Raw genomic sequence first — 17,241 nt, forward strand, 5'->3', positions numbered from 1 at the left:
ACACCCGCCTCCTCTTGCTCGACGTGCCGTTCACAAGCAGCACCACCGGCTCGCACATGCTCCCCTTCTCCCTCGGGACCCGTCCCGGCAGCGTCTTGATCCCCGCACCCCTCCCTCCTCCTCCTCCGCGCCCTCCGCGCCTCCTTCGCCGCCCTCCTCTCCCCGTCGACCCGGTCCCTCCACCCTTTGCCCCACAGCACGGTCGCCCACACGGCGCCGGCGCTGCCAAACACGAAGGCCGCGCTGATGGTGCTGAACCAGCCCACCCCGACGGCCTCGACGGCGGGCAGCACGGCCGCCGAGCCGGCCGCGGCGAACATGTACCGGATCAGGTAGTTGCCCGAGATGACCTCGGCGCCGCGCCCGGGCACGACGTCGAGGCAGTACGTGTTGAGGCTCGGGAAGGCGTGCAGCTGCGCGACGCCCTGGGCGAAGAGCGCGACGACCACGAGCGGGACGCCGCCGGCGTCCTTCTCGACGGCCCAGCCGTAGACGAGCAGCGTGGCGGGGATGACGCCGCCCATGAAGGGCAGCGCCGACCGCAGGCGGTCCTCGGGGACCCGGGTGCCGCCGCGCCGCCGGATCCACTTCTTGGCCATGTAGTCCGCGTACCGCCCGCCGCCGAGCGTGCCGACGAGGTACCCGCACCCGGGCGCGAGGTAGAACAGCCCGCCCTGCAAGGGGGTGGAGAGGCCGAAGCGCGGGTTGAGCACGTACCGGATCGGCGTGAGCACCGAGAACATGTTCCAGAGGAGCGAGGACGAGGCGACGCCGACGAGGTTCAGGTTCGGGTAGCGGAAGAGCCGCACGACGCGCCAGGGGTTCATCATGGACCGCAGGACGCGGAGCTTTCTCCGCAGCGGCAGGCCCGCGAGGTCGTCGGCCTTGCGGTGGAAGATGGTCTCGGGCAGCAGGAAGAAGACGGCCGCGGCGGCCGCGCCCGAGAGGCCCGTCTGCAGCCAGAAGATGACGCGCCACGAGGTGTAGGTGACGATGATGCCGCCGATGACGGGGCCGAAGGCCGGCCCCGTGAGCCCGCCCGAGAGGTACCAGCCGAGGGCGGTGCCGCGCTCCGTGGGGCGGTAGATGTCGCCGATGACCGCGGCGCCCACGAGGATCAGCGCCGTGCCCTGGTAGGCCGTGCACATCCGGAAGATGAAAAAGGCCGCGAGGTTGGGCGCCAGCGCCGAGGCCAGGTTGCTCAGGAAGAAGGCGACCGTGGCCGACAGCATGGCGGCCCGGCGGCCGTACACCTGCGCCAGCGGGCCCCAGAAGACGGGCGAGAGGCCCATGCAGAGCATGTACAGCGCGTTGGAGACGTTGATGACGGCGCCCGTGGTGCGGTACTCGGCGGCGACCTCGGGCACGGCCGACAGCACCGTCGTGCTGGTCATGGGCGACAGGAAGGCGACGTAGGCGCACACGGCCACGATGACGGCCTTGCGCGAGGGGGGCAGCCGGTCGTAGAAGTCGTCCGGGATCTCGACGACGGAGCTCTGCGGCTCGATGGGCGCCGCCATGTCCGGGCCGAGGGAGTTGTGGGTCGAGAGCCGCGAGAGGGCCTCGTCGTTGTCTTCGTCGACGTCGTCGTCGTCGTGGAGCGAGCTGGTCGAGTCACCGTCCTCCTCCGAGTCCGATTTAGACGGGGTGTGGGTGCGCGAGGAGGTCGTCAGGGTCGGGCCGAGCTCTACGTCGTCGGGCCGGTGTGGCTTGACGACCGCGGCGTCGATGCTCGACCCCGGGCCCGAGCCCGTGGTCGCTGAAGGTTTTTCATCACTCCCGTTCATCGGCGTTCGGTTATAGAAAAAAAAAAGAGTTTGTATTTATGTGGGAGGGTAACAATAGTTTATAACGGACAGTGAAGAAGCAAGGTCATGGTATGGCTGGCTACTTCTTGTCCCAGCTGAGGCCGATGAGGGAGCATTTAAGACCCAGTAAAGAGACAAGGTGGTTCTAGTTGCTTTACAAGGTATAATATGTTGTTTCATCCAGAGTGTAGCATGGACAACAGTAGGAAAGGCCTCATATCATGAGAGAAGAGTGAGAGAGACACAGAAGCACAAGACCTCGATGAACAGACAGAAACCAGACTAGGAGAGGAAATGTGGGAAAGGAGGACACTCGCCTCATCTTATCTCGAAGAGGACCATACCCTCGAAGAGAGAAGGAGAGTCATTAGTCGGCCCCGCCCCCAGGAAACTTGGTGCGCCGAGCATCGGGGCCAGGTGGGTATCGCGGCCCCATCGAACGCCCGTTGTTGTTCCTGCTCTAGGCTCTTAGTGGAAGATCGGAGGGAGGGGAAAGGGAAAGGGGAAACAGCTTTTCTCGGTCCTGCGTACCGAGTTGCCAAGTTTGTGCAAGTCTGGAAAAAAGCTTGAACGCACATCCCTTCCCTCCTCCCTGCCTTCTCCTCCACCCGTCTTAATGCCGGGAGGCGAATTGGAAAATTTCAGCACTTTTCTATCCGTGATCCTGCAGTGTGATGAAAGAGAAAGGAACAAACCGCTTCGTGTCCAGGGAATGGGAGACTCGACGCTCAGGCCGAGTGGAGTCTTGAATGCTGGCTCTAAGGCCCAAAGTGGTCGTCTTCTCGAGTTAGTTGCAACCCTTTGGAGCGCTTTGGAGCCTTTGTCGCTGCCAATTGAGAAAGACCTCGATGTGATTGGCCAGGCCGGCGCCTGACTTCGGAGCCTTGACGTGGCCAAGTGGGACCCCGACCGGTTTTATGCCGATATCTTGGCCCAGTGCGCACGGCCAACTCCCCGATCCGGTGGCCGCTGGCCTATTATCGGCCACTCCAGTGGCCGATGCTGCCTCCCTGACTCCCCGGCCGCCTCTGGCCATTGGTCGATATTAAAGAGTCCATCGCCTGTCTTCGGAGGGCGCTCTTCACATGTGCCGCGTTGAAAGCTGAAATGCCGGCCTCGCACCTCTGGCCATCGTGGGAACATGGGCATACTCCTACGCTTTGACATAGACTGCTCGGCGAGCCCGATTCATCTGCATGATCAGTCCGTGAGTCAACAAACTCGACCTTCGTGCCCTCGAGCCGTGGCCATCTCAGAAATTCACATGCAAGAGCAGGTAAGTGAGCGTTTGAAAGAGAAAAACAGCTGTAATATATATCTGGCTTGGATTTACCCCAGAGCATGGGCACTTTGCCCTTGCCTCCCACCTTGGACTCCCATAGCACGCCCGCTTGCTTCTTCAAAAAAAGTTAGGTATTTGTCTTGGTCTGGAGGAGCTATTTGACAGCCTCGCCCCGGAGATCCAAGCAACTTGGAAGGAAAATAGAGAGAACTGAACCGCCACCCAGTGTCGTATAGAGCCAGCAACCACCATCTGGCGCGAACACCAGGATATACTGACGCGGGAGCTGAGAATAACAGAAGTGTGTACGCCAAGCGGGGAAAAAAAAACGTGGTACCTCTGGAGAAGACCACTCAAACATACTATTTCCTCCTTTATTGCCTCCAGTCATGCTGAGAGGGCAGGTGCCTGGACCGAGAAAAGAGAAATTTCAATACTCCAATATCCTCCGCTCGGCCACACATCATCCAGAATAGATCCGGGATTACCTTGCAACGGCCCGTGGTCGCAAGTCTTACCGGGACGAAGGCCCCTCAATCGGGCTCGTGGGCAGGCTCCTGACGGCGCTCAGGTCCCGGCTTCCCGTACGCCTCAAGGCCTGAGACATGGTCTCGATGCTAATCTCACCGCCTGCAGTCATGTGCGGTGTGGTCGCGGAGGCCGTAGGGCTACCCAGAGGTTTCCTGACCGGGGACATCTCGAGTCCCTTGATCGAGCCCGACTTGCTCGTCGGCGGCGACGTGCCCGGGCCGCCCTGCGACGAGACGGGAGAGCGGATGGGGCTCGGCGACCGATTGGCCCCGGCTGACGCGAGGCTGGTCAGGCCTGCGAGGTGCATCGAGTCACGCGACGCAGAGGCGCCGGTGTGTGACGAGACCTGCTCGGCCTGTACGACATCGGCAAAGGAGATGAAGCTCAGGCGGCGAACATCGTTGGTGTCGAAGGAGCCGTAGTTGGAGGCGCTGTCCTCCTTGTCGGCGGAGAAAGCAGCCAGCTCGTCTGTCCACGAGGCAGCACCGACATTGCTGCTGCTATCATGGGTCAAGGCCTCGGAGACGGTGACGGCGGCAGGTTGGTGGGCTGTGTGGGTGATGATCTCGACGCTGTCCGGATCAAGGTGGTTGTCAGTGATGGCCTCGGAAGAGGCATCGAGGACCGGGGGGATATGGTTCTCGGTCGAAATATGCGACGGGATGGCCGGTGAGTTGGGCATCAACACGGCGCTCTCTTGGACGTCGCGCTCGAAAATCTGGGATCCAGCGGGGGAGGCGAGACGGGGAGACGAAGCCATAGCACCACGGGTGGGCGAAGCGGGCGTCATGTAGGTATGCTCGGTCTGGATCGGGGATGCCGTGGTTCGGCGGGTAGGCCGCTCCTTCTCTGAAGGCTCGGGCGGAGGCAGATCGGGCTTGTCCTTGTTCAAGGCCTTGGCCGACGAGTCATCATTGGTGGCCTTCTTCTTCCCAAACCCAAACAGGCCTCGCTTCTTCTGTTTCTTCTCTCCCACCTCGCCTACGTCGTCTGCGTCTTGCCCTACATCGCTACCAGCGCGCGGTGTCGAGTCATCCGAGGGTACAGGGTTGAACGGGGCGCCCAGGGAAGGCATGGGGTTCGGCTGGACGGCCTGGCCGCTCTGCAGCGGTACGGAGCCGGCCAGACTCATCGGGGATGCGTTTGTGGGAGGACCGGGTTGGGCTTGTCCGGGAGAGTGTGCTGCAGTGGAAACCGACCAAGTCACGGCTTTGACTTGGTGGGTTCGCGTACGCCTGGCAGAGTACTCAAGTCAGCTGACAGGTCATCTTTCCATTCGTAGATTATACTGCTTGTAACGACATGCGTAGAATATCGTGTCCAAGTCGGCGTGTGATGCGGATGGCACGCGGGATTGCTGGGTAGTCTTCCGGAAGAGATGGGAAGTCGCTCTTTTGCAAGTGTATTGCACGACAAACACATGGAAATATCTCGATTGGATCGGAGCTCCAAATGGAAGTAGAATCCTTACCTTTGTGATCAGGGCGGTGGTGCAACCAAACAGACGTTGGGCTCGGATCTTTTGAGGAACGGAGGTTGATAGAACTCGGGTCAAAATGGTGGAGAGGACGATGCGTCAAGACCGGCTCTTGGAACAAGGACAACAAGCAAGGTTTGTCGTTTGTGCGGTTGGGAGGTTGAGGTGCGCAAGTCTCGGTAATGGCGTGTTGGGCGAGTGAGTTACCAGCAGCAACGGAGCAGGTGTAGGTAGCTAGGCAGTTTGGCTCTGGGCGCGCGCCTGGTCTTAGGTACTAGTTGCTGGACAATAGTCTTGTGATGGCCGTGTCTCGGATGCAAGTGAGGGACAGATGCTCGCTTCGTTTCTCGTTCCAAAGGGATCGGTATGCGCCTGCAAGGACGGAAAGTGGACAAAAGGCCGGGAGTGCTCGTGGAAACCGGCAGTATGGGGGGGATGTCAGGAATGTGACAGATCTAGCCTGGGAAGAGGGGGGAGGAATAGCCGTTTTTGGGGAGTCGGTAGGTATTAGGTTAGGTATGTGATCGCCCAACGGTTCTCGTCTTGGATGTGTCTGCAAGGAAAATGGAGAGAGAGAGAGTCGGGTGTGTGAGGTGTGTGTGTGTGTGTGTGTGTGTGTGTGTGGGAAGTTGGCACAGGAAAAGAAGCAGAAGTACAAGTAGTAGAGAGAGGCCAGTGGACGGCTGAGCAGCAGAGCAGGATTGGATGGGCAGACGTGGGACACGCAACGCACGCACGCGAGAGCGAAGGAGAGAGAGAGAGGGCATGACAGAGAGACAGCCGGCGGAGGTGGAGAGACCAGCGACTGAGAGGCGCCGGGGCTAATCGTGATCTACAGGGTTATGACGACGGTTTCTGCGGGCGTGTTTCCAGAGCCAAAAAAGAGGGGAAATCCGCCCACAGGCACGTCCGTTTCAACGCTCTAGGCTCGTCACGCCCCCCATTCCAGCTACCTAACCCCCCTCCCAGTAGCTGAGCAGCCCAGAGAGTGAAAACCCCTGGAGATTGGATAAGTGGCTCATTCGTAGCTAAGGTAGTTACTTCGTAGCTAAGGTAGTTACTCCGTATAGTTAGTGTTCCACGACGGACCCTGTCCCCCCAAACAACGAAACTCAATCATCATCTCGACCTGCAGCACCCGAGGTCACCTGCTTCCATTTCCTTGCGCCGGCCCATGGTTAAGTTGGAGTTGGCTTGCGGCGGCGCAGACGTGGTGAGGGGATCTTGGTCCTCTCTCGGGCCCGGTGCTTTTTCCCACTATCTGCTTGCTTATATCGACACACATGGAATGACGATAGTCCAATGCTACCTCAATCTACCCAGCCTGCACCTTTGACAGATAATACCTGGGCCTACTGCAAAGAAACAGGCGCATCGCCGTCACCGCCCGGCCCCTCCTCCTAAGCCATATCGAGCGGTCAGGCGGGCACGGAGAATGCAGCTCCAGCACTGCCGGACTTTGCTATCAGGCTTGTACCGTCTAAAGTGCAGCAATGAAGGAGCAAGAATCAAACGGCCCTCCCTGTTTCAGGTGGAAATGACTGGACCAAGCAAATGTCCAACCGGAAACTGGTAAAACTGGTCATCAGCCCTTTTTTTTTTTTTTGCTCGGTGCCTAACTCCTGACCTGGTTGGCTGGCTTGGCTTGCTTTGGTTTGGACGGGCCTGGCCTGGCCGGGCTGGATCCCTGTGCTGAACAAAGCTTGAACCACGCACAATCCTCTGCCGGGTGATCAGGTACGATCCTTTCTGTTCACCCCTCCGTTTCTTATGAGGTACGCAAGTACTTGTAATGCATTGCTGGTACCCCTGGCCGTGAGGCGCAGACGCCGCGTCGGTGTGTCGCATAAAGGATCGCAATCAAGCGACAATCAGGGCTGAGCCGGGCAGATTTGCTGAATATAGAAAAACGAAACACCCGAACGAGATCAAAGGGGGCCAGCCAGCCTTTGCGGTCAACAGTTGGGCTTCTGCCAATCGCGGGTAATGGACAGAGCTGTTGCCCATCACATGCTCTCTCAGTGTGTGTCCCTGCACCATGTTTTTGCAAGTTGAAGGGTCCTGCTCGTACCTTAGTCGCCCACTCACACTCTCTGGCGCTGGCGCGTGGACACCAACCCACTCTCACGCCCAACTCTCACGCCCTCGCAGGCTCACGCAACCAAGTTTTGCGGGGGTGCAGGGACTACGTCATGGGCTCGGCCAATAACAGAAAACCCACCCTGGATTCTCGCGATGACAGCGGGAAGGGGGAAACATTACATTGAGAGTGGGCTCGTGGACCCTTGCGAGCTACCCTCTGGCGTCGGTCTCTTCCTTAGCGTCTTGGTCCTTTAGCTCGTGTCTTGCTCGAGTCTTTGCGAGTCTTTACGCTTTCACGTATCCGTATCTCCTCAGCGATTGCCGTCTAAGTCGGGGCAGCATTCCTAAGTCTAAAGCCATGGAGCATGTTGGCTAGAGGACCATCAAGCTTCATTCAACAAGAGTCAAGACATCTTTCACGTCCAACGATGCACCTCATGTCTTTGTTAAAGAAAATCCAGAAAGTCTTGACTTCTATGACGGACATGACATGTATTCGTACATGAGTAATCGTGGAAAACAAGCCAGGGAAGTGCGTAAACAAAATAGATCTGCGTGGTAGAGTCGATAAAAGAAGAGAAAAGCAAAAGATAGCAAAAAGAAAACAAAACATAATAGCAATAATCGCGAACATGTCCCTCAAAAGCATTCAGTCTGTCATCAAAGCCCATTCACCCCCTTCCATCATGGCAGAAGCAGCATCATCACGACGTAAAGAACCGCTTAAACGCCGCCCGCAGCCCCTTCTTGTCATCCTTGAGGTCGCCGCCGCCGCTCCCGGTCTTGGCCCTCTCCCGCTCCCGCTTCTCCTTGCGGTCCCGCCGGTGCCGCTCCGCCCGCTCCCGCTCCTCAGCCTCGTTGCTCGACGACAGAGTAGCACCACCGCCGCTCGCAGCTCCGTCCTCGCGCGCGCTCCGGCTCCTCCTCCGCTCCCGCTTCCGGTCCTCCTCCGTCCCACCAGCTGCCGTGGCTTCCCCGTCCTCCTTCCCCGCCTTCTCCTTGTGCAGCCTCGTCCTCGAGGCCCTCCCGCCGCCGGCGTCCTCGGACCTTCTGCTCGATCCAAATCGTGAGCGGGTGGTGCTTGATCGCTTCAGTGGTTCAGGCTTGTCAGAAGAGGCTCTTGTTGTTGGCGCGGCGGCGGCAGCTACTACGGGCGCGTCTTTAGTCGCCGCTGCCGCCGATGACGTTGTTGGGGCCGCAGCTGCAGCAGCAGCAGTGGTAGGGGTGTTACCGTCTCGTAGTGCAAAGTTGGCCTGCAGCACGCTCTCCCCGTTCTTCATGTCGAAGAACTTCTTGCTCGGCGCCGGCGAGGCGTCCTTGGTCGCCGTCGTCGGCCGCTCCGACCGCGAGCCGTGGCTGTGGCTGTGGCGCCTCGACGCCCGCCGCTCCCGGTGCTTGTCGCTCGACGGCGTGTCGGGTTCCTTGGTCGATGAGTCGCGCGTCGACGTCCCGCGGTCTCGCTCGCGCCGATGTTCGCGTTCTCGGTCCCGATTGGGGTCACGCTCCCGGTCGCGGTCTCGCTCTCGCTCTCGCTCCCTGGTCCTGTCCCGCTCCCGCTCCCTTTCGCGCTCCGATTCCTTCTCCTTCTCCCGAGCCCGCCGCTCGGCCTTGCGCCTGTCGTGCGCCTCTTGCTCCTCGGGAGTCCGGACCTTCTTGGGTGAGTCGCTGGCACGTGTACTGTGAGCTGAGAACCCGCTGTCCTGCCGTTTGGGGGTTTGCGGGGCAGAATGTTCAGACCCTGACCGAGCCGAGTGCTCGCTATCTGCCCGGTGCCTGTGCGAGTGATGGTGGTGCCGATGCCGATGCTTGTCCGCGTCCCGAGCGCTGCTGTCTTTGCCGCCCTCTCGGTCGCGGCTTGACCGGTGGGAGGAGTGGTAGGACGAGCGGTGTCCGCTGCGAGAGGACTTGTGGTCGTCCGAACGCGAGCTCCGACGCGATTTGTCGTCTATGAAGAGGTCAGCAACCGAGTTTCGAAGTGCTCTCTCTTCCTCGCCCAGATCCCTGCGGCCCTCCGTCGCCCCCGCCCCCGGCCCGGCCGGAGGCTCCACATCCAGTGTAAGCAAGGCATCTTCCAACACATCACTATGGAGGCGAGTGCTTCCCAGAGGAGGGCTTGCTGCAGGGCTGAGTGCCTCCGCAGCTGCGTAGATGACGACCGCAGCAGCGACCAGCTCTTCGGCACGCGCAATAGACTTCTTGCGCTGCCGCCTGAGGCTCTTGGCCCGGCCCAGCTGTTTGGCAGCCTTGTCTTCCAGGTCGGGCATGACGACGGCCGGGGTTGGTGCCCTTAGCAGCTCCTTACTGAGTTGTGGTCGCACAAGCTCAACAGTCGGAGAGGTTTGCGGGTGTTCATCATCAACAGGTGAAATCTGTCGAGGGAGACCAGCCCCGTCTACCGCCACAGAGGATTCAGGGACGGCTTCTTGGGTTGTTGTCTGTAGAGGGCTCATATTTGTTGGCTGTGCGAGCGCCCTTTCTTTCATAGAAGTCTGCGCCGGAACTTCGGCAGCTTGCTGCTCCCTCGAGGTGGCGTCTGGCAGTGCATTGGTCACATCGTGAGCCTCGGCACCAACTCTCCCCAACTCTGGATTGACTTGTTGCACCGACCCATCTCTGGGATCTTCGAGATGGGTGTCTGGAGGAGAAGGTGCTGGATCGGTTGGGCTGGTATCTACAGCCGGGTGGGCGAGCGCGTTGACCGACAATTGACGTAGTGGTGATTTATCCGGGATGTTAAGCACAGGCGGCTCGGCAGTGACATCCCCAATGGCGCGTTTGTCAACCGCAGGGTCTTGCTCCCGCATAGCTGTACAGCTTGTTTCCGCCTGAATCTCTGGGGCCACTTGTTCTGTAGTTGCCGCCACTTTGACGTTGGCAGTAGTCAACTCGAGGGCGTTCTCAATCTCTGAGCCGTGCTGTAATTCTTGTATCTCAGAGACTGTGTTGCCGTCGTCTTTGTCATTGGGCAAGTGCTGCGAGACAGGCGTTTCCTCCTCGACCAAGACTGGCTCGGTGCCTGAGGTCACTCCGTCGTCTGAGTTTTTGTCGACTGAGCTCTTTTCATCCATGGGTGACTCCTTGGCCAGCGACGTATCCTCAAAAGCTGGGATAGGTGTATCGGCTGGAGCAGCCTCAGATGCGGTGGTATCTTCAGCGACCAAATGTTCCACGGGGGCTTGCAGAGCTTCAGGGGCTGGACCTTCCACCTCCACAGCAGTTGGAATAGCCTCCTCAGAGAGGGTCTCCTGGACAGCTGGGCTCTCTTCGGGCGCTTGAGCATCCTCGTCGACTATGGCATCCTTTGTGATAGGAGCGATATCTTCAATCGATGCTTCTTGGACGTTTGAAGAAGCCACCTCAGTCGGAGTGTCTTGCTCAACTGCCTCGTGTGGGGAAGCTGAGGAATCCTCAGCGACTAGAGCATCCGGACCGGTTGGGAGGTTTTCAGAAGCCACAGCCTTGTCAATTCCAATGCTTTTGGTTGATTGATCGTCGACTGACAGGTCTTCGGCAGCTGACAGTGCTTCGGTAGCCTTTGTGTTCTGTGAAGATTCGCTCTCCTTGTAGTCGACTCTCAGCGGTGCTTCCTCATCATGAAGTTGCGAGGCATCACTTTGTTCGACTGATTCGACAGTTTGCAAAGTTTCGTGCTCAACTTCGACAGGGGAATCATCCAAAGCCGGAGCAGGCGAGTCCCGAGTCTGTGATGGTAGTTCCTCGGGTTCTGCCTCTCGCTCTACCAGCACGTAGTCATCTTGATCGCACAGGTCTCCTGAAGGCGCCTCGACGAGTTGACTGCTGGGCTTCTGGGTGTCCCCAGTGTCAGATACTGACTGTATGACATCTGACGGTGCTTCGGCAGTCTGATCGTCATCGCCAGTGGAGGTCTGCACGACTGCGTTGGCGTGGTTCTCCAACTCTGTCTCGGTAGCCTCGATATCGGCATGCCCAAGTGCCGAATGAGAATCTTCAGGCAGGCTCGCCTCCATAGGATGTGATGTACCCAATGTATCCCCTCCCTCCTCCACTACTGGACTCTCAAGCAACGCTGGAAGTACCTCACCTTTACTGCGCTTCTCGGCAGCCTTTGGTTCACCCGGGATCGGTCCAATGGTATCTTTGGCTTCCTCCTCCTCTGGCGGAGCGGCTTTGTCTTCCTCTGCAGCCTTGGTCTCCTCCGTAGGAAGTTCTTTGGCTGCTTCTGCGGTGGGCTCCTCGGGAGCAGCCTCTGCCGCTGCTGGCTCTTCGGCCGGGGCCTCCTCGGCTGTCGGTTCCGGAGCCGGTGTTTCCTCGGCTGGTGCCTCCGGAGTGGGCTCTGCCGGGGCAGGCTCTTCGGCAGCCGGCTCCTCAGGTGCTGGAGCAGGTTCCTCGGTGGCGGGTTCTGCGGCTGGCTCTTCTGTTGCTGGCTCTTCTGCGGCTGCTTCTGGCTCTGGCTCCTTGGCGGCAGGCTCATTGACGACAGGCTCCTCGGCATCGTCTGTGGCAGCTGGCTCTTCGACCTTCTCAGGTTCAGCGGCGGCATCTTCCGCTGCGACAGCAGCCACCACGGTGTCGAGTTGCTCTTCCACAGGTGCCTCCTCAGCCGCAGGCTCAGCAGGTGCGGGTTCGGTCGCAGCTTCGGCAGCAGGAGGCTCAGCTTCAGCGGCCGGCTCCTCAGGTGTCGCCTCTTCTGCCTTTGCTTCCTCGGCACCTGGCTCCTCCTTGGTGGGTTCTTCGGGTGCTTCGGTGGGAGCTGGTTCTTCGGCTGCTGGTTCTTCCGGAGCTGGTGCTTCAGCGGGTGGTTCGTCCGCTGGAGCATCGTCGGTAGCTGGTGGCTCCTCTTTGGTCTCTTCTGCTTCTGGAGCCGGATCGTTAGCATCTTCAGCAGGTGTTTCCTCGGCCACAGCCACAGCCTCCTCAACTGCGGGCTTCTCTTCCTCAACAGGCTTCTCTTCCTCGGCCGCCTTCTCTTCTTCAGCGGGTGCCTCTTCGGCCGCCACTGACGTTTCCTCGGGTGCCGCTTTCTCTTCTTCGGCCGGCGGCGCTGTCTCGGTCGGCTCAGCAGCGCCTTCGAGCTTCTCACCCTCCTCTTTTACATCCTCAACCACAGCCGCTTCTTGGGCAGCATCGACCGCCTCTTCGACTGCATCTGGCTTCGCAGATTCTTCGACCGTTGCCTCAGGAGCCGGTTCCTCAGCATTCTCGGTGACCGGCTCCTCAACAGCATCGGCAGCCGGTGCCTCAGCACTCTCGGCAGCCGGCGCTTCAGCAGTCTCGGTGGCAGGTTTCTCCGTCGGCGCTGCTTCAGTGGCTGTCTCTGCCTTGGGGCCATCTTCTTGAGCGGCATCGGGGGCTGGTGGTGCTTCATCTCCAGCCTTCTCCGCTTCGGGTTGGCTCTCTTCAGTCGGTGCATCTTTGGACTCACTTTCTTCGACCTCAGCCTCGGCTGGTTTATCTTCTTCAGCGGCAGGAAGCTCTTCAGCTGGCGCGGGTTCGTCGGCCTTACTCTCTTCGGCAGGCTTGCCGTCCTCGACTGCCTTGACTTCCTCAGCCGCAGTTTCTTCTGCTTCTTCTTTGGGCTTGTCTTCGGCAGGCGGAGCCTCCTCGGCCGGCGGGCCAGCCTCGGCGGTGTCGTCGCTCGATTCCGGGGCTTTTTCTGCCTCGGGCGGAGCATCGTCAGCTGGTTTCGCTTCCTCAGCAGGTTGTTCTGGTGCAGGTGTCGACTCTTCGGCCGGTGTCTTTTCGTCTGCTTTGCTCTCTTCAGCAGTGGTGTCGTCAGCTGGCTTGGCTTCGTCGGCGGACGGGCTGTCCACGGCCGGTGCAGGTTCTACGGCAGGCGCAGACTCCTCTACAGGTGCGGGTGCGTCGGCTCCATCAGCTTTAGCCGCTGCTGCCACCTCAGGCTTGTCGTCAGCTGCCTTGTCGTCTTCCATTGGAGGCGCTTCGTCATTTGCTTTGGTCTCGGCTGCTTCCGCCTCCTCAGGCTTTGACTCCCCAGCGGCCTCCTCAGGTTTCGATTCATCTTCAGCCGGTTCGACTGTCGCCTTAACCTCAGCAGTCTCGGCGCTGGCTGCCTCTTCCGATTTGTTGTCATCGTCCTTTGGTGTGTCATCAGTAGGCGCTGGTGCATCGGCAGCTGGCTCAGGTTCACTCGCCACTGCTTCCTGCTTCTCAGGCTCCGGGTCGGCAGGGGCTTCCGGCTCAGCGGGCTCAGCGGGCTTCTCAGCGTTGTCCTCTTTGGGCTCGGTCGGCCCCGTAACCTCAGCTACTTCAGCGGGTTTGTCTGCAGTCTGTTCCTCGGCCGAGGGCTCGGAGGCGGCAGCCTCAGCCGGAGCCTCAGCCGGAGTCTCGGCAGCCTTTGTCTCTTCAGCGGGCTCAGTTTTCTCAGCTTCGGCAGTCTCTTCAGCCTTGGCTTCGGCCTCAGCCTCTTCAGATTTCTCAGATGCCTCTGCCACAACAGCATCGTCGGGCTTAGTTGTCTCTTCCTGAGCATCAGCCTCGGCTGGAGCTGGATCCTCTTGAGGTTTGGCTTCCTCGACAGGCTCAGCAGCCTCTTCTGCCTTCGCCTCTGCCTCCTCAGGCTTTGCGGCTGCTTCCTCAGTGGCAGCCTCGGCAGCCTCATCTTTGGCCTGAGCGTCGTCGGCAGGACTCGCCTCTTCGGTCGAGGCAGGCTCTTCTGCAGGTGGAGTTGTGTCTGCTCTGGCTGCTTCTGGCTCCTCCGGGGCTGGCTTCTCCTCAACTGCCTCTTCATTTTGCGCGGCAGACTCCTCAGGCTCGGGTTGGGTTGCGGTTTCTCCGGCCGTCGCAGCTTCGGTGATTTCTTCATGGCCTTCTACGAAACGGACGTGCTTTTCCGAGGTTGGTGACTTGGGCTCCTCGGTAGGTTCAGCTGGTGCGGGAGCCGAGTCGTCGGGGGCGGATTCCTTGCTGTCTTCCTCAACTGCGGAGGCAGCGGCGGCTGTGACTTCAGTCTCTTCTGGAGGTTCCGTCGTCTCGGTGGTGGTCTCGGTGGCCTCTTCCGCGACAGCCACAGCCTCGGTGGTAGTCTCGGTACCTTCAGGCTTCGAGGTGCCTTCCTCTGTGGGCGCGTCTTCCGGGGCTGGAGCCGACTCTTCCTCAGCGGGCTCACTTGGCGGGGCTGTGGCGTCTTCTTTATCTTTGTCGGCATCAGGCTCGGCCGTCTCCTCGTTAGGCTTGGACTCCTCAGCTGGCTCGGCTTCTTCAGCAGCAGGCTGTTCCTCCGGCGTATCAGCTGGAGCAGCCGGACCGGCGTCGTCAGCCTTTGACTCTGGCTCAGCTGCAGCCTTCTCTGGCTCCGCCGTCTCTGCCGTCTCAGCCTCGGCCGGCTTTTCCTCTTCAGGAGGGTCGGGTTTGCCCTCTTCCTCGGTTGTGGCAGTGTCGGGGGCCGGCTCTTCGACGGGGTCGGTCTTATCCGGGGCCGCTTCTTCCGTCGCATCTGCAGTATGAGGGGCTGGCTCCTCCTTTGCCTCGGAGGTTCCTTCCTCGGGCTTGGCGACCGGCTCTGGATCTGCGGCGGGCTTGGCCGGTGCATCCTCCACCTTCTCCGCATTGTCATCGGCAGGCGTCTCCTCGGCCTGTTTGGCTTCGGTGACTTCTTCTGGAGGCTTATCAGGCGCCTCCTCTGCTGCCGGCGGATCTGGAGCTGGTTCCTCAACAGCAGCTGGCTCAGCTGGTGCAGCTTCCTCAGCTGGTGGGTCAGCGGCAGGTGCAGGTGCATCTTCGGCTGGCTTGGCCTCCTCCACTGCAGGAGCTGCTTCAGCCGCTGGCTCCTCAGCAGAGGCCTCAGGGGCACAAGTCTCCTCTGTGGGTGCTTGCTCCGAGGCCGTAGCTTGAGCCGTAGCTTCGGCGCTCTCCTTTGACTCTGCAGGTTCGGCAGCTTCAGGAGCGGGCCCCGGTGTTGCCTCTTCTGCCGGCTTCGTCTCTGCCTCCGCCTCCGCCTCGGGAGGTGTCTCAGCCTCCTTTGCTTCGGAGACAGCCTCCGAGACGGCTTCCGTAGCGGCCTCTGCCGGCGTCTCATCGGCCTTGGGTTCGTTCTCAGCCGCGGGTTCAGGCTCAGGGGCCTTTTCCGGCTCAGACGCTGCCTCGGGTGCTGCAGCGGGCTGTTCCTCCGCCGGTGCGTCGGCAGGTTTCTCTTCCGCTGGTGCTTCCTCGGCGGCCTTCTCCTCGGCTACAACTGGCGCCTCTGGTTCAGGTTCTGGATCAGCCGGTTTCTCGTCCTCTTTGCTTTCGGACGCCTCCGCGGGAGGCTGCTCAGCAGCTGGGGCCTCTTCAGGGGCTGGTTCGCTGTCGGGTTTCTCCTGGGGCTCTTCGGCAGCAGGCGCCTCTTCCTTAGGCCCGGGCTCTTCAGGGGCGGGCTCTTCGGCGGTAGGGGCATCCTCAGGCTTGCTCTCAGAGGCCTCTGCTGCGGTGGAGGGCTCCGGCTCCGGTGCTTTGGGAGTCTCCTCGGCCTTTGGTTCGGGTTCGTCTGATGGAGCGGCATCTTTCGTCTCCTCTGCGGCCGGCGCCTCCGCTGCAGTGGGCTCGGATTTGGATGCTTTTTTCGACTGCTCCTTGGGTGACTCTTTGGCATTTTTCGAGTTCTTGCCTTTGCCTTTGTCTTTTTTCTTCTTGCTCTTGCCTTTCTTTTTGCCTGAAGATGTCGTCTCTACATCGGCATCGGCATCGGCGTCTTCGGGTTGGGTTTCTGTCTCCGGTTCGGGAGAGGCGGACTCCTCTTCGGCCTTGGCGGCTTTTGCAGCTTTCTTGGCTGCCTTCTTCCTCGCTTTTTCGGCGCGCTTGTTCTGGAGAGAGATGTGGTGGTGTTTCACACCATTTCCCTTCTCCTTCTTCTCGCCATTGCTGCCTTCTATCACTGTGTGTTAGTCCCGAAAAAGGCTTAAAGTCACTGTTTGTCGCATGTGGGCGCACCTTCATCGTCGTCTTGCTCTTCGTCGTCCTCCTCGTCCGAAGGGTGGAAATACTGTATGTTGGAAAAGTCCTGAGTCTCAACCTGGCCGTATTCAGCAAATTGCACACTGTGCCAGTCTATCGTCCGCTCAGGACTGAAAGCGATTCCGTATGGGTTCATACTTGCGGGGCCGCAGCTTGGTCCTCGTCCGAGGAGATCGCGGAGGACTGGTCCAGAGGGGTGCTCTTATTATCCTCCATGCAGGACTCGACTTCCTTAGGCATCGGGTAGATGCAGGAGTGAGCTAATGCCGGTGGGTCTCGTGGGTGAGGTCGGGTTTGGAAGGGCCCGGATAGATGTGTCACGTATCGCGAGATGCGAGATGCAGATGCAGCAGCAGCCGTCGTCTGGGGCCGCTAAGAATGCACTGCAGAGGACTTCCGAACTGTGCCTCCGGCGTCCAAGAAAACAAAATAGGTTCACGAGCGGGTCTGGAATGGCAATGCAAACGAGCTTGCCGAACTTTGTTGGAATTGGTAGATATTGCAATCTAAGAGGTCCTCCTTACGGGAAGAGTCCTGGCACGGACGGAGTAGAAATGTGTTCGCGGGAATCACGAGCCATGACACGTCTGAGGGACGACATCCACGTCTGCAATGCTCCAAAGCCGGTGGGACTACCCCACGGCTATGATGATCCAAGTCATAGTAGAAGGGCCTGAAACTCAAGTGATCAATATCGTGCTCGGATGCAATTGGGCAATGGGCTGGACTGGCGCCACGTCGGCAGGAGGTTGGACACTTGTTCGGAGTACTTGACAGGGAACCCGAGGAGGCGGCAACCTCGTGGAGCCGTCTGAGAGATAGCAGAGAACGGGTCTGGACAGCACGGAAAGGGACAAGGGGTACAGAGCATACTGTGCAGAGAGAGAGAGAGAGAGAGAGGTATGGCAGCCCAACTTTGACGGGGACGGACAACGTATGCAGTGGGTGAGCAGGTACTCCGTAAGGTGCTCAAAGGTGCATCCATGCATGAGCTGGCCAGCAAATGAGAAAGGAAAGAAGAAACAGGGTTGCAAATGCCTCGTCAACCACCTCGATTGACGAATATTTTGCGGGTTGGGTGTCGAGCCGGCCAGTGGGATGGATGAGCATCATGCCATTGACCCGGATCT

The 17,241-nt window shown here is 59.8% G+C and overlaps 3 protein-coding genes across 3 annotated transcripts; 1 reads left to right on the forward strand and 2 right to left on the reverse strand.

The window, feature by feature from the left end:
• Positions 1-56: 56 nt before the first annotated feature.
• On the forward strand, positions 57-1,763 carry E0L32_008337 (uncharacterized protein; the record flags this gene model as incomplete). The annotated part of the gene is made up of 1 exon (XM_031143180.1): positions 57-1,763. One exon carries the CDS (start codon positions 57-59, stop codon positions 1,761-1,763), a length of 1,707 nt encoding a protein of 568 aa, XP_030992479.1.
• A 1,841-nt stretch (positions 1,764-3,604) lies between these two features.
• Positions 3,605-4,753, reverse strand: E0L32_008338 (uncharacterized protein; the record flags this gene model as incomplete). The annotated part of the gene is made up of 1 exon (XM_031143181.1): positions 3,605-4,753. One exon carries the CDS (start codon positions 4,751-4,753, stop codon positions 3,605-3,607), a length of 1,149 nt encoding a protein of 382 aa, XP_030992480.1.
• Positions 4,754-7,884: 3,131 nt separating this feature from the next.
• E0L32_008339 (uncharacterized protein) lies at positions 7,885-16,247 on the reverse strand (the record flags this gene model as incomplete). Its single annotated transcript, XM_031143182.1, has 2 exons — positions 7,885-16,025; positions 16,088-16,247. 2 exons carry the CDS (start codon positions 16,245-16,247, stop codon positions 7,885-7,887), a joined length of 8,301 nt encoding a protein of 2,766 aa, XP_030992481.1.
• Positions 16,248-17,241: the final 994 nt, after the last annotated feature.

Source organism: Thyridium curvatum, assembly GCF_004353045.1.
Source record: "Thyridium curvatum strain D216 chromosome Unknown NODE_54_length_294788_cov_77.042876, whole genome shotgun sequence".
Taxonomy (NCBI): domain Eukaryota; kingdom Fungi; phylum Ascomycota; class Sordariomycetes; order Thyridiales; family Thyridiaceae; genus Thyridium; species Thyridium curvatum.